The sequence below is a fragment of the Panthera leo genome, chromosome A2 (genome assembly GCF_018350215.1).
Source record: "Panthera leo isolate Ple1 chromosome A2, P.leo_Ple1_pat1.1, whole genome shotgun sequence".
NCBI classification, from domain to species: domain Eukaryota; kingdom Metazoa; phylum Chordata; class Mammalia; order Carnivora; family Felidae; genus Panthera; species Panthera leo.
The window spans coordinates 95695140-95711650 of NC_056680.1; the positions used below are offsets into that span (position 1 = coordinate 95695140).

General features: G+C 38.4%; 1 protein-coding gene across 1 annotated transcript in view; it reads right to left on the minus strand.

Moving 5' to 3' along the window:
* Window positions 1-16511, minus strand: part of CALCR (calcitonin receptor) — a 60429-nt gene that overhangs the window by 9525 nt on the left and 34393 nt on the right. The window contains exons 7-9 of the mRNA XM_042927578.1: window positions 7213-7366; window positions 1832-1892; window positions 1662-1728 (exon numbers count right to left, since the gene is read on the minus strand). Coding sequence (XP_042783512.1) covers window positions 1662-1728; window positions 1832-1892; window positions 7213-7366 — 282 coding nt within the window. The remainder of the gene's footprint in view (window positions 1-1661; window positions 1729-1831; window positions 1893-7212; window positions 7367-16511) is intronic.

Here is a 16511-nt window from a genome sequence, read left to right on the forward strand (position 1 = left end):
CAAGCAACCACCAATTTCTATTACCATAGAAGTGGAGTATTATATAGTATGTACTTTTTTTGTGTGTGTCTGGCTTCTTTGCTTTGACATATTATCGGTGAGATTCATGCATGTTGGATATATTAACATTTCATTCATTTTTATTGCTGACTAGTACTCTATTATATGGGTAATACAGATAATTTATTAATTCTACTGTTGATGGAAATTGGCATGGTTTCCACAATTTGACTATTATGAATAAGCATGCAATGAATATTTTCATACAAGTCTTTGTGTGGACATATGTTTTCGGTTCTCTTGAACAAGTACCCAGGAGGAGAACTGCCTGTTGACATGGTAAGCATGTATTTAACTTTATAAGAAACTGCCAAACTATTTTTCAAAGAGGTGGCTTCATTATATGTTCCCTCCAGCACTAGATGAGAATTCCAGTTCTCCACCCTTGCCAACACTTGGTATGGTCACTCTTTTTAATATTAGCCATTCTAGTGGCTGCCAAACTACTTTTGGCTATGATGATTAGTTTTGAAACCAAAGTTGTTTTTAAAATTTAATTGATGATTTATTTTTAAATGATTAGAATGATTCTTCAACCTGGAAGAGAAGTAACATGATTACCCCAAAAAAATTCAGTAAAGGAGAGAGACCTTTATTAACAAATAAACTCTTACGAGGTGTTGGAAATATTCAAGACCTACATCGGTGGGTCTTTGTGAGGACTGTCAGGCTGGTAAGTACATCACTGCTCTGGAGGAGGGCAGAAGAAATTGGCTTTGGACTGGAGACACTGGTTACTAATGAATACTTCTTCAGTATGGGAGCAGAACATGGTGTATGACTCAGACTGTTTTTATTTTTCTCATTCGTACCCCAGGAAAATACTGTCTTTGAGGTTGGTGGGAAAACTAATGTCTAAATATTAAATTTGGTGGTTCTGACACTGGTCACCATATAGTAAACGTTGGGTAGAAACAAAGAGCTTGGAAATAGATGCGGATGGTCATATTCTCCACTACCCTAACTTCTTACTAGCCTAGGTGATTTGGGGTGAGTTTACTTGAATCTTTGGGTCTAGTTTTCCTACTGAGTAAGGGTTGCTTTTTGAAGGGTTGCTGTTAGAAACAGCATGGCAGCGTATGAGAAGTGCCTGAAATACGTTAAGTGTCTGCTGAGAGGGAGTTCCAACGATGGCTCATGTACCAAAGATGAAATGAAAGATGGTTTTGTTTGGCAGAGACCAGGGGAAAAGGTGCAGATGGACTCTGCGGTTTTTCACTTTCTTTATCAGAAACATTTTTTATCATTCCTCAGCCCCTTGATCTTTACTTTTAACTAGAAGCATTTAGTTATAGAATTGTTTAAAGCAAAGTTGTAGCATTAAAAACTATATTTTTGTTATTGTGGGTGTAAAAATGAACTTATGCCCTTTCCCCAGTTGTGTTAAATGTTATTTTTTTCATTTGAAGACCCTCAAATAAAGTTGTTACAGATTATCTCACTATAGATTATCATTAAATTAGCCTAATTTTGAAGTTCGAATACACATGCTACATAGATCCGTCTTTACAGAAATCCTCTCAAAGAGGTAACACTTAATAATGGATTTAAAAAGCAATTCTCAACAACAATAACAAAATAAATAAAAAAGCAATTCTCACCACCAGTGCTGCCATGACGGGGCCGTGGATGATGTAAAGCAAATGGGTTTCCACACTCAGCCAGCAGCTAAAAAAAATAAAAAATAAAAAAATAAGGAGGGAGGGAATACATGAATATAAATGCATTTTATTTACAAATATGTTCACTTAAAAACCATCAAAATACTTACTTGTCATTGAAGTACAGCGCCCGAGTAATAGCATGGATAGTGGTCGGAACCAGTGGGAACCCTAAAAATGTGAGAAAGCAGAAATCACACCTAGTGTCTTGTCATAAGCTACAAGTAGGGTTGCATGGAAAATGGTAGTTTATCTTCAAAAACAGTGGCAAATTTTAATGTCTCTGTCAAAAGATTTCCCTGATGTTTTTGCACAAAGTATTGTTGGTCAAACCAGATAAAAATGCTCTTGGTTAGAACATCATGTGTTTTCAGAATTTGGTTAAGAGCATTTCTAGGTAATTAAAAACCTTGTATGAATTATCCAAGATGGTAGGTACATTATTACTCTCACTATGACTATTGTATCATTGTTGTCTGTGGTGGTGGTGATGATGATGACAACTATTAGCTGAGACCAGAAAGCTCTTCACTGAGTGTGAACTGGATTCTGCTATAGAGAGGAGTTGGGTCACCATGGAGGGAAGTGACCTGGGACAGCTTATGGAGGCAATCACCTGAGTGCTCTGAATGCCTCGATGATGTTCATAGTGTTTTTTGTAGGTTTCTTGTGTTTTTGTCTGTTTATATCACATGCATTGATCATGTTTTCTTTCTGTAAGAATACTTCAGAGCAGTACTGCATTCCCTACCCTCTGTAAGTTCTAGCTGCAGAACCCTTATTAAGGCAGCTTACCATCCACTTCCCTGAATAAACTTGAAGGGCTAATAAAAAACAACTTTGAATTTATAAATGGAACAATGGAGGTCGTGACTGGCAATGCATTCTGTCAGGGTACATGTTTTCAAAATTATTTTTCATTCTATCAGTGTAATCTAGAATAAAGTTGTAATTCTTGTAAAACAAAATTTTTTTTTCCTCAGAGGTACCCCTGCCCAACAGAATATTGTTTGATTTGGTTGAGACATTTGTGGGAAGACTTTTTAAAATTATCATCAGATTAAGAAATGTATCTGAGAAGTGGGTTAGACCTCCACACTTTTTTTAATTTTTAAAGAATGCTTGTTTTTGAGGGAGAGAGACAAGAGTGTGGCCAGGGGAGAGGCAGAGAGAGAGAGACAGACAGACAGACAGACAGACAGAATCCAAAGCAGGCTCCAGGCTCTGAGCTGTCAGCACAGAGCCCAATATGGGGCTCAAACTCAGGAACTGCGAGATCATGACCTGAACTGAAGTCGGATGCTCAACCGACCAAGCCACCCAGGTGCCCCTAGACCTCCACACTTATTTTCTGTGAGTTATATGCAAAAACAGCCTCAGCTTCTTAACCCATGAAGCATATAATTCAATAGGGCTACTGATTAAATGCTTGGCCTGGGAGAACTTTGAGTTAGACTATTTGCACAAAATATAGTTGTATTTTATTCACAGCAGTTCTAACATAGCATTTCCCCACTTGGGTTTTAAAAACAGAAATTCATTCTCTGGATTTATTCTGAAACTTACGTTTTAGAATTAAACAGCAGAAGAAGCATATGGAGATCTCACTCTCACCACATAATTTTGGAGAGAGGAAAATGTGTTCCTTAGTGTACAGAGGAGCATAGACCCCATATCTGCTGATTCCTGGTGCTCTTTGCCTTGCTCTAGCCACTGATGTCTCTTTTATGCAGTTTGTTTTCTCCTTCCTCTTCCTCTCATCCCCCGGGCCCCAAGAGCTGTAACAACCCTTCCTTCCACTAAAGTTGGTGAGAGTAAAAATAATCCTTTCTCCCTAGGATTCTTTTTCTAGGGAACTAGATAAATTCTGTGTGTTCATTGTAAAAGTCCATGGGGGGAATTCCTTCTTTGATTTATAACAAGAGGAGAACCAGCAAGGCGAAGAATCAATTTGAAGAGGGTTGTAAAATAAGTGACTTTTCTGAGAGCTAAACTTCACTATTTGAAACTGCTTCAATTTGAGAGAAGTCAACTAGTAAGTGGTCCTGTGCAGATTTGTAAGGGAGTAACCACCAAAAGAAGCATTCTTTCACTTTCTCTTGTAGAGAACTGAACGACCAGGTACTTTTGTCCCAGAGGGTGATGTTCATTATGTCTCTTATGATTTTTAGGATCTGTTCCAGATCCTGGAGTGGTAATATTATTCACAGCTGAAATGAATGGATGGGGTGTGCGTCACCTGGAAACAAAGTTAGGTCTGAGGACATAGCTTTCTTGGGCTAAATCTTCGCTGTTCCACTTTCATACTCTTTTCGAAGCACAGGTTATGCCTTATTTCATGGCATTGTAAAATTTGGGATCTATCATACTGTTTAGGTGTGAAATAATTTCAAAAGGACAATAAAAGTAATATCCAGTGGAAATGCCTTCTCTGCTCCATTAAATTCTTTAAAGATTCTGTGACACTATTTTTCTTGAGAAGTCATTTCAGTTGCACTTTTACTTGTTTTACCCCGACCAAAGATAATACTTGCCTAAAGTTCTAAGACAGAACTATTGCTTTAAAATGCATCATCATGGTTGTCTTTCAGTTTTGTTCTTAGAGATGGTGAAGAGTTTGGTGGAATTATGGAGTGTGTGTGTATGTGTGTGTGTGTAGGGGGAGAGAAAGATAGATTTATGTCTGGCATGCTAAAAAATAATTACATTTTAGAACTTTATTGGTTGACTATCTGTCTTTCCAAACATCTATCTATGGGGAAGTGCAAATCCTCATGCTTTTAAATTGATGATTCTATGCTTACCTTACTGAGTGCAATGTTCCTTAGGATTCCACTTCAATCATTCTGATAAAGTTTTAAGTATTTTCTGATTAAGAAAGGTTAAGGTATTCCATAAACATTTTACTTATATTTATTCCTTTCTTTTTGATACAGCTGAACAGCTTGTTCCTTTTTCCCCTTGAATTGTTTATGCATGTTAAGCAGATGTCTTCATCAAGCTGTCTCTGATGATGTCAAAAGTTTTATAACTAATTCACAATGCATCAGTATGGAAAGAGTAGTTATAAATTGTTCCTTCCAGGGTGCCCTCATCTCTGCTGAATGTCATGGGCAAGAATAAATTTATAGCCTTTTGCTTCCATGGAAAATTTTCTGAGTATGGCAGATAGATGTTTTTGAATAGTCAAAACCAGTACAAGAAATATGCCATAAATTTTATTTCATTGGAAATAAGTAAAATACATCAGACAGAAATGGTCTGCGTGCGTGCGTGTGTGTGTGTGTGTGTGGCAGGCTGGGAGTATAATGTTATTCTCAGGTCTTCAGTTGGAAGTCATCTATCTGACCAGCACCAATCATTACTATTGTGATGATCAGAATTACTATTGGGGGCATTAAACTGTATCCAGTTGATTCCTGGTATGATCATCTTTGGAGGACTAGAAATCTCTGACAAGGTATGTGTGAGGCTGAGAAGGTCAGGGAAAGGTAAGGTCAGCCTTCTGTGGAAGGACACAGCTAAAAGAAAAACATAATAAAAGGCTATTTTGACCTTTGTATTCTGACCTGTTTTGAGGACAAGGAAGAGTAAGAGAACCTAGCACTTGATGTGGGACTGGCAGGATAGTCACAAACTTTCTTTCTAATCTTTCTGGATTTTGTAAGTCACAGAATGAGGGGAGCATGAAGGAGTAGCCCACAAGATGAGGTGGTTTGGGGTGTATTCTATATGGGCTTTCTAGTGCAAAAAAACCCCTCTCCCATTTTTTCTGGATGGGTCACCATCCCCAGACATGTCTGCACTATGTGATTAATATCCCTTTCAAAGTCTTTGACCATGGTTTATTGAACCATGGCTGGCCCCCTAACTTCAGCTGAACCAATCAGATTTTCTTGTCCTGCTATTCACAATTGGGACTTAGAGACGAACATGTATCTAGTGTTTCTGTGTACCTGGAACAGAAAAATGCGAGCTCGGGAAAATTTGGGGTGGCTTGTGTTTACCATGAGGACTGGGGGAGCAGAGATCTTGTGATCTATGTTCTGTAGACAAAGAGAAGTGTTAAAACATATACTTAGAAAAAAAGAGACAAAAGATAGAGGGAGAGTGTTCCCGGTCTTCTGGTCTTAGTGTATAGTTCGTTCAGTAGCTGAGCTGTGTTTCAGATCTTGACTTCTATGAGGTACTCTAGATTCTGATAATTTTTCTCTTTTTGTTTAAATTAGAAAATTGTATTCTCTGTTACTTGCAACCAAAGTGTCATAGCATTATTAGCTCAACAATGAGACTGCCCAAATATCTGCCCTACTAATTCACCATTATAGACTTATTCCATTGGTTTTGGGTCATGTGTTTTGTTAAAGTCCATATACTCCTATTGGGGAGGGTGTTATAGAAACAAATATTGCATAGGGCCAGTCCTGGTGTAGATTATAGAAGATTTTAGGTCACTTATATGACTTCCCAGACACATTTCCATACATTGGTGACAATGCCTGTTGAGTAGGGGTTTAAATACAAAGGGTCATGTTTTTAGAAAGCCTTTGGATTATCTTCTCTCCTCATTAAATTTTTCCTCTCTTATCAATATTTTTAGGGGTCCCCCAAAATGCTGCATTAAAGGGCAGGTTTAATTGAGGACAATCCACAGCCCCTGCTCCAAGAGCCATCGTCACCCTATTAGTGGAGAATAAGAGTAAGCCTTTAGCTCTACAGTCAGGATCCTCCTCTGGTCTGGGAGGTTCACAGGATGTGTCTTTTTTTGATAGCACTGCATGAGTTTTTGTCCCAAAGCTTTTTCCCTCTTCCTGCCTCACTACCTACCCAGTTTCCTTCCACCAGAGTGAGTCATACCTTAGCATACTTGGTGAAGGGGAGAAATTTTAGAGTAGCCTCATGGACCTCAGCACCCTTAGTCAATATGTACAGAAGTGACCATGGTTTAAGCAATCAACCAGAGGCTTTTCAAAGTCATTGCCATGCACTGGTGTCAGGTGGCTCCCCTTGGAGTCCCATGAAATTATTTGTGTCTATTGTTCAGTGGGGCTCTTCTACCTGACTTTTCACTGGAGGAGTTGTTGATGGATTGCTAAGAAGGAATGTTTTTGAGGAAGGGGAGTGGTGCCTGGATGGAGGAGATACAGAATTCAAAATGTGAGACTCTCTACAAACAGGTGATAAATAAAACTGAAGGGAGGATCTAATCATATCTCTCAATCAGAGCATGTTTGTCTGTCTGTTAGCTGGTCTGTTCCCACAGAAACACATAATCATACTCTTCCTTCTCTGCACTGACCCCTGTGCTGGCCACAGTCCATATGAACTTGTTGATGGGCTTCTACCGAGCTCTCTTGGAGACTGAACTCCTGCCCCCACCCGTGTCCCACCATTCCTCACAAGACCTAGGCCCCTGACTCTTCTCTGAGACCAAGAGTAGAAGATTGTAAATATGCAGACAGAAGGGAAGGTGGCTGGAAAAAATACATACCCCAGCCCAAGAGATAATACCAACGCAGGTGTTGCTCCTCAGTGAACACAGCCACCACGATGAGTGTGTGCAGGTAGATTCCCTCACAGAGCATCCAGAAGTAGTTGCATGCCATCATGTACTGGTGAAAAAAGTGCAAAATCTTGCAGCTCAGCTGTCAGAAAGAAATGGAGAAAGTCAGTGGAAGACACTGGCAACGGTCTGACAGTGAACAGAGGGTAAATGCGAAAATGAGCCAAAGTATTAACATTCAGTCTGCAGGGCGTCTCCCCAAGGATCTGTGGACACGCGCCACCTCTATATCCACAAGTCAGAATGATAGTGTGCAGAGCAGTAGTATTACAGGTAAACAGCCATCCAGGGCGATGGAAGCCTACTCCTCAAAATGCTCTTTTCCTATTACATTCTGGTGACTTATATAGACTAGAGAGGTTGATTTCCCTGCAATGTTTCTGAGGCCTATAATTTTTGAGAGCATCCAAGGATTTTTCACGTGGCATTTATGGCCCTTTTTCTGTGGCCAATGAGGCAAATAACCCAGAACTTGTTAGTGATGTTCCTAAAGTTCACTGATCTGTTGGTGAGGTCTCGTTAACAATACAGAGGAGAGAACCAAGTGATACATTTCTCAAAAATGAGCCAGGAGCTATGCTGAACCCAATTGATGTGAGTGATTTTGTTTTCATATGGGAGGCTTAGCTTCTATATTGAGATCCAAATGTTTGGTGCACAGAGATTAGGATAGCAATCTTATTTAGTACTCAGTGCAGATGTAGGAGCCATACCTCTGGGGGAATCAGAGCAGCTACATAGTGTTTTCTGTAGAGAAATAATCATTGCTTCAACTGAATAACAGAATACCCTAAATTATTTCATAGTCACCTTTAGAATAGGGCTTTTCATCTTGGCACCACAGATATTCTGGACTGGATGATTTTTGGTTGTGCTGGCGCTGTCCTATGCGTTATTTGGGTATTTAGCAGTATTCCTGACCTCTGTCCGCTAGATGCCAGTAGCATCCTCCACCCATTCATGAAATCAAAAATGTCTCCAGACATTACCAAATAGAGGAAAATGCCCCTGGTTGAGGAACACTACCCTAGATACCTAAATACCTAGAGTATTTAGTGGTGTTTAACTCTAATAACAATGGCAACAACAACATTTAGCATTTAAGACTTGGGGCATTAGAGATGATTATCTGCATTATTATCTTACCAAATGCCCTGCTTTACATATCACATTTTGAATCTGACCAATTTTGGGCCTTTTTTCACTAAGGAAGGTAGTCATAGCATGACTGTCAGTACTATAGTAACCTTCTTAGGACTACACATTTCTATTTAATGCATAGCAGTAATAATTTATTTACTGACAATCCAATGTGCTCAGTCCTTTTGGGACTCATAGAACATAGGGAAAAGCCAGCTGGGTCCACAAAAAGGCAGATATTGCATTTTCAGAGATAGAAGCAACTTCTGATTCTGTCCAAAGTGGAACAGTAATGCAGAGAATTCAAAACATCAGGTAACCCAAAAGTAATTAATATTTGGCTTAGGAAGGCACTGACTTTTTTTTTTCCATCTGAATGGCTTCCTGATTGGAATTGTTTGATTTAATTTTATATCAGTTTGTATTTGCTACGCAAATACTTGCTATATGCACACGAGACTCAAACATATATTTGAAATAAGAAATTCAGTTGACTCTCACTACTCTTATTTAAAAGCCCTATACCTTCTGGGTCAAGAATTCCAGTGGAGATGTTTTGCCAGCCACCACTTGTGGAGGAAGGGAGAGGAAGAGAATGAATATGACAGCCCTGTGCAAAGATGTGGTTCTGTGTCATCCACAGCAGCTTTGGCTTCAGGTTTTACATACAATCAATTCTCATTACTCACAGTTAGTTATGTTCTATAAAATTGCTGCAAAAACTGATTTAGCAAATGCTGAGCCATTGCTCCTAGGGGAAACAGAGGGTTAGGTTCCTATAAGCCTCTGGTCAAAATATTTTAATCAGCCAATCAATATCTAACTTTGTTTTATATGTTTCTGTTTAAAGACACCTTATTTAATATATATTCTTGATTTGTTAACATTGAACTTATGACCAACAGCACTATAACTTCTGCCTGAGGGAAACTCATCTAGCATACCTATTTTTTCTGTAAGGTGTATCACAGCCAACTTGTACTTAGGAACATGACAACACTTTGGCACTATGCTTGGGGGCTATTTTAAGCAGTGAAATCACCCAACAAAAGCAACAAAGTATGAAAAACATGGCATTTAAATAGACCATGAAAAGGACATTTATGCTATGAGAGATGAAATAAGAAGACAGAGTGTTGCCTTGTTCAACCTCAGCTGGGAATGTGTACGTCAAGTGACTCAGTGTTTTTTTGCTACTTCGTGCATATCTGTAAATGGCCATGGAAGCACTGAGAATATGGATTTTGGACTTATAAATAAATTTTAGCAAGTAGACAAATTTGCAAATATGGATCTGTCAATAATGAGGATCAATTATATTTGGGTTCAGGGTAAGATATTCTTTGGAGGGCAAATGGCTCAAAAGTTCACAAAAATTCTGAAAATGACCAGTCTATTATTTCCCTCCCCCAATTTATCATGGACATGATTGGATATATCTAGATGATGAAATTGATTATTAAAATTTTATAAAATTGGTTACCACTTAGGTCAGTGGTTCATAACTAGGGTTGTTTATCTGTATCACCTGGGGGACACTTACAAAATATGCATAACCAGACCTCATCTCCCTTCTGTATTTTCAAAATATTTTAGGAGTTTCTAATGTAAGTTCCTACTGAAGAATCATGTGCCTGAGATATTCAAGGTCATTCTGTTGCATTCCACAAACATTTACAGAGCACCTAATATGAGCCAGGAACTATACTAACTCTTTGAATATCAAGATGAATAAAGTGTAGTCATATTATCTCTGACTTGATCATAACCTTTCCCTCAAGGATGGGGTGAACCAGGTATTCAACAGACAGACAGGGCTTCTGCTGAGGGTTAGTGCTTCACATCATTCTGGGATAGTTTTCTGCTTAGCAGAATGAGGTATTAAAAGATTCACTCTGAGCTCAAATAAGCTAAATAGCTTTTTGGCTATTTTTCCAGGCTGTGGTCACAATACTATAATTTTGGTTAGAGTAATGATTTCCAAAACTGCAAGACATAATCTATATTCAAATATAACTAGATCACTCCCAAGTAATACAACAAATGTTCCAAGCCAGAAATGTGTGGAATTTGTGAATTATTTTCTATTTTATTTTCTTCATTAATATGGACTACAAAGAGATAATTCTACTGTGAATGATATGCATTCTAAGAAATAAAAGCAATAGTATCTGCTTTGGCTTCAGATAAACCGTTATCACCATTTAGTGTCATTATCTGCTCATAATTCAATAGAACATAAAATTTGTTGAGCAATAATGTCACTATCAAGGGAACAGATCCTACAGTTTTCTTAATTGGGTATACTCATCAGACAAATCTATGTTTCCCATCAAATAGCATGAAGATATTTTATAGTACTGTGATTAAAAATGGAATTGGAATTGCAGAGCAGAAATTTTCTTTAGTCTAATAAATTAAGTCAGCCTCAAAATCCTATAGAAGATACTCAATTGTGGATTTTATTCCAATTGTATCTTTCTTTTTTTATGTTTATTTATTCTGAGAGAGAGAGAGAGAGAGAGAGAGAGAAAGAAAGAAAGAAAGAAAGAGAATCCCAAGTAGGCTCCATGCTGTCAGTGCAGAGGCTGACCGCAGGGCTCTGTCCCATGAGCAGAGAGATCATGACCTGAGCCGAAACCAAGAATCAGAGGCTTAACCCACTGAGCCACTCACGCGCTCCTCCAATTTTATCTTTCAACACACTTAAGAAAATTCTTCCCATATGTACAGCCTGGGAAATATTGTGTGTCAGTGTGTTTAAGAACCATTCAACGGGGGAAAGAATGCCTCCATATGAAAACTGCTTTGGAATTTTTTGTTGTTGTTTTAGAAAAGACCAACCTTACAACAGGTAGTCAGTGTTTTTGAGATGTTCTATTGTGCTGGGACAGGGGAAGGGCTTTGGGTTGAGAAGTAGAAAGGAAATCAGCTATTGCTCCATGGAAGCAATGTAAGCAACAGTGGGTCACAACCTATATCCTACCTTTAAGCCATTGAAAAATCTACCACGAATGAAGAAATCAGGAGACTATAGATGCTGGAGAGGATGTGGAGAAACAGGAACCCTCTTGCACTGTTGGTGGGAATGCAAATTGGTGCAGCCGCTCTGGAAAGCAGTGTGGAGGTTCCTCAGAAAATTAAAAATAGACCTACCCTATGACCCAGCAATAGCACTGCTAGGAATTTATCCAGGGGATACAGGAGTACTGATGCATAGGGGCACCTGTACCCCAATGTTTATAGCGGCACTCTCAACAATAGCCAAATTATGGAAAGAGCCTAAATGTCCATCAACTGATGAATGGATAAAGAAATTGTGGTTTATATACACAATGGAATACTACGTGGCAATGAGAAAAAATGAAATATGGCCTTTTGTAGCAACATGGATGGAACTGGAGAGTGTGATGCTAAGTGAAATAAGCCATACAGAGAAAGACAGATACCATATGGTTTCACTCTTATGTGGATCCTGAGAAACATAACAGAAACCCATGGGGGAGGGGAAGGGAAAAAAAAAAAAATAGGTTAGAGTGGGAGAGAGCCAAAGCATAAGAGACTGTTAAAAACTGAGAACAAACTGAGGGTTGATGGGGGGTGGGAGGGAGGGCAGGGTGGGAGGGAGGGTAGGGTGGGTGATGGGTATTGAGGAGGGAACCTTTTGGGATGAGCACTGGGTGTTGTATGGAAACCAATTTGACAGTAAATTTCATATATTAAAAAAAAAATAAATAAACAAAAAAAAATAAATAAATAAAATAAACAATATAAAAAAAAAAAAAAGAAAAATCTACCACGAACCATTCCTGATACCATTTGCCCTATGGGTATGTTACCAGGTCTAAAAGGGAGCTAGGGAATATCATCTTGCCTCTGAGAACTTATTCCACCATCTTCATGATGTCTGAAATGCCACATAATTTCATTTCTTTAGCTTACGATTGTTTTCCTTATTAAAATGTCACACCTCTGGAAAGGATTGCACATTTTAATCCTATCATTCATAGAAAATTTAGAGTAGAAGAATTGAAGAAATGAAAGGGAAGGAGGGTGGAGGATACTAGGAGGTGCAGATTTGGAATGTGGCATAACAAATGCTTATTACTCTTGTGCTGGAGGAAGGCATTAGGCTGGAAGATTACAGCTGTCAAACATAGATCCTACTTCCAAGAAACTTAGTGTCTTGAAGGGCCAGGGAAGGGCTGCCAAAGGTAAGATTTGTCCACTGGAAACCTTTGGCAAGGGCCAAGCCAACGCATACTTCATTCTCATAATACATTTTATATGTGACCAAAAACTCTCCTCTTTTACAAAAAAAAATACTTGCAATTTCTCTCTTTCATTGATAAAATGGAATATCAGGTGAATAGGTTCAGCTTCTATATTAACTCTATCAAGTCGAAGTTGGCAAGTTTATTCCTAAGTCGTGTTTTAAAGTAGAAATAAAGTTTTGCAGTAGGTTCAGAGTGATTTTGAGTGATTAAGCATGATTATTTATATTTCCCTGAAGCTTCTAAAAATGTTTTCTCATCAGTTCATTTTAGCACAGAAGGAAGGGTGCAAAGTTATATTTACTTGAGCCAGGGAAGAGGAATCGATAAGCAATCTCTAGATAATTTGCTTGAAGGAAAAGACATTAAAAAAAAACAAACCCTGAATAAGAAGGATTTGTGGCCTATATTGGTTAAATTTACCAGGTTAATCTTTTATTAAATTTTACTCAGTGGTCATTTAGATTACATATTGAGTAAACATGTAATTACTGTTAAATATGTGTCTGCCTGATCATCTTTTTGTCTCTGCTGTTTTTTCTATCTCTACCCACAGGATTTAAACCCAGTGATACTTATACAGTAGGTGAGCAGTAGGTGCTAATTAAATCTAAATGAATATGGCTTTGGGTAGTGTTTATAATGTTGTTCATCTGAAAGTATTTTAATTCCTAATTTATTTCTCAACTGCCCAAACAAGAGCTGCTTAATCAAGATTTAACAAATAAATTCCAGGGTCCTTTTTTCCTAACAGACCTATGGTTCTTGCAAATGTCTGCAGGGGTCAGGCTATTGATACCAATAGAAAACTTACAATGCTGGGTGGGATCCCTGGCGGGGTGTGGGGTGCCCTCCTGAACCTGTGATGTTCTTCAAAGTTTTGGGATTTTTAGAAGGTAGCATCCCCAAGGTCAACTATTCCCTGTCATTTATACCCATTAGCCCTGGTACAACAGAGATCTTCAAACTGGGCACAAAAATTCTTTCTGAAAACGCTACCTTTCATCACGATTTGCAGTTTATCTTAATATGTTCCCAGTCTTGAGATAATGTTTCAATAATGTATTTAAAAATACAGTCACCTATAAATGCGGTAGTTTAGTTTTGGTAATATACCTGCTTGTTACTCTTTAACAATGGTTCACCATTTTCAATTATCTACACTACATGTAAATCATCCAGAACTTTTCAAGGCCTTTGAGCTTATTAAAATCCATAGTCACTTGTTTTTCTCATAAGGGAGAAATGCAAGACTTATTTATCAGCTAAATTGAGTTGCATGTGACATTAAGAGGGATGCTCTCCATTGAAGTACTATTTATGGATGCAATTGAAACATTTTTCTACAATGGCCATCTTTCTATGAGACCTATTTAAAAGTATGTCTTTTGCTGCTTCCCTTATCATTTCAATTAAAAGAAAACAGGCTTTTGTCTGAGTCAAATATACTCAGTCTTTTCTCCCCACCCCACCATTCCAAACAGCATTTCTTTAGAAAACACAAAATCAAGAGAAAACATGCTCTCAAATGATTGAAAAAGGTCCTACTTTATGGGCACTTCATCAGTCTACCCCCAACTTTGAGAAAGAATTTTGATTTCAGGATAGTTTTATTATTTTTATTTTTTTATTATTAAAAAAAATTTGGGAGGGCGCCTGGGTGGCTCAGTCTGTTAAGCGTCCGACTTCAGCTCAGGTCATGATCTAATGGTTCGTGGGTTCAAGCCCCGCATCGGGCTCTGTGCTGATGGCTCAGAGCCTGGAGCCTGCTTTGGATTCTGTGTCTCCCTCTCTCTGGCCCTCCCCCACTCACACTCTGTCTCACTCTCTCTCTCAAAAAATAAAGCATTACAAAATTTTTAAAAAAATTTTTTTGACGTTTATTTATGTTTTGAGAGACAGAGCGCAAGTAGGGGAGGAGCAGAGAGAGAGAGGGAGACACAGCATCTGAAGCAGACTCCAGGCTCTGAGCTGTTAGCACAGAGCCCGACACGAGGCTCAAACTCACCAACAGTGAGATCATGACCTGAGCCAAAGTTGGATGCTCAACCAACTGAACCACCCAGGGACCCCTGATTTCAGGATAGTTTTAAAGTATTATTATTGAAGAAGGGTTTTCATAATTAGCTTTTAGTTTTATGTGAAAAAATTTACAAATGTTCCCATTCTCTGTGTTATGATTGGAGGTATGTGTTTATTTCTCATTCATTGTAAACATTATTTTACCCAGTTATAGGACCAAAACAAAATGGGAGATATTGGATCTGATGAGATGAGGGATGTCGAGAAGCATTTTATTTCCCTTACTTAATCATTTGAAGTTGTGGATTGTGTGTTGAGACATATTATGGGAGAATGAGATATGTGAATGTTTTGGTATATAATCAAAGAAAGGTAAATTATTTTACATTTTTAGAGTCAAGGACTTACTTTTTCATCTTTCCTATTGCTCTTCTTTCCTTCTAAAGCAATATCAGTGCTATAAAGTTTCCAAAAAGGCTTAGCGGAAAATTAGTGATGTTATTTATCACTGCCATTGTCTCCCTTTTGTAAGTGGTCCCTTATCATTCTGGAAGCTATTTTTAAGCAAGGAATGAGTTCCCAGCAGAGAAAGACGACCAGAAAAACAACCCAAAGTGTCCTCAAACTTTCATGTGCATAAGCATTTCTGTACAGGAACGTATGTTGTACTTGACAGATGAATTAAGGGATTTTGGAGCATAATTTGATGATTTGCGAATTTTATTTTAATAGGCTAATGTTAATACCCAACACCCCTACTATGATACAACTCCACTATACTGCTTCTCTCTTTAGGCTTTCATTTTAAGGAGAATAATTTGTAAATCTCTAAGTAAAACTTCGTATTCTTTAAATCAATTTCTTTATTAGGTGACTGATTATTTTGTGCTATTAGACATGTCTTCTGTTTCCCCAACCTATCAACCATGGAATTGCATTCCAAATGTGCAAAATTTAGAGGGAGAAATGAGAATGTGTCTCTAGAATGTGATATAAATTATTTATTTTATTTTATTTATTTTTTTTTTAATTTTTTTTTTCAACGTTTTTTATTTTTATTTTTTTGGGGACAGAGAGAGACAGAGCATGAATGGGGGAGGGGCAGAGAGAGAGGGAGACACAGAATCGGAAACAGGCTCCAGGCTCCGAGCCATCAGCCCAGAGCCTGACGCGGGGCTCGAACTCACGGACCGCGAGATCGTGACCTGGCTGAAGTCGGACGCTTAACCGACTGCGCCACCCAGGCGCCCCTAAATTATTTATTTTAAAGGTAGCTTACATCTGGCCTGACCCCTCATGTCTTCAAATTTCAGGTTTCAGTGAAGATTTTCACCTTCTTGTTTTTACCTGAGGTTTTTCCTGCCTATAATATGTCTGCTTTTCAAACTAGCATTTACTTTGCTCTATCACAGGAGTGCAAATTTTCTTTTCTGAGGTGTTTTCATTTCTTTTTTTTAAACAATGTTTATTTATTTATTTTTATTTTTGAGAGAGAGAGAGAAAGAGAGAGAAAGAGAGAGAGAGAGAGGGAGGGAGGGAGAGAGGGAAGGAGAGAATGAGAGTAGGGGAAGGGCAGAGAGAGAAGGACAGAGGATCCAAAGCAGGCTCCATGCTAACAGCACAGAGCCCAACGTGGGACTCAAACTCACATATTGCGACATCAGGACCTGAGCTGAAGTTGGACGCTTAACCGACTGAGTCACTCAGGAGACCCAGGTATTTTTATTTCTAAATGATATTTCTAAATAGTCAAGGTCTCAGTATCTTCCCATGAGGGTGATTTTTGATTAC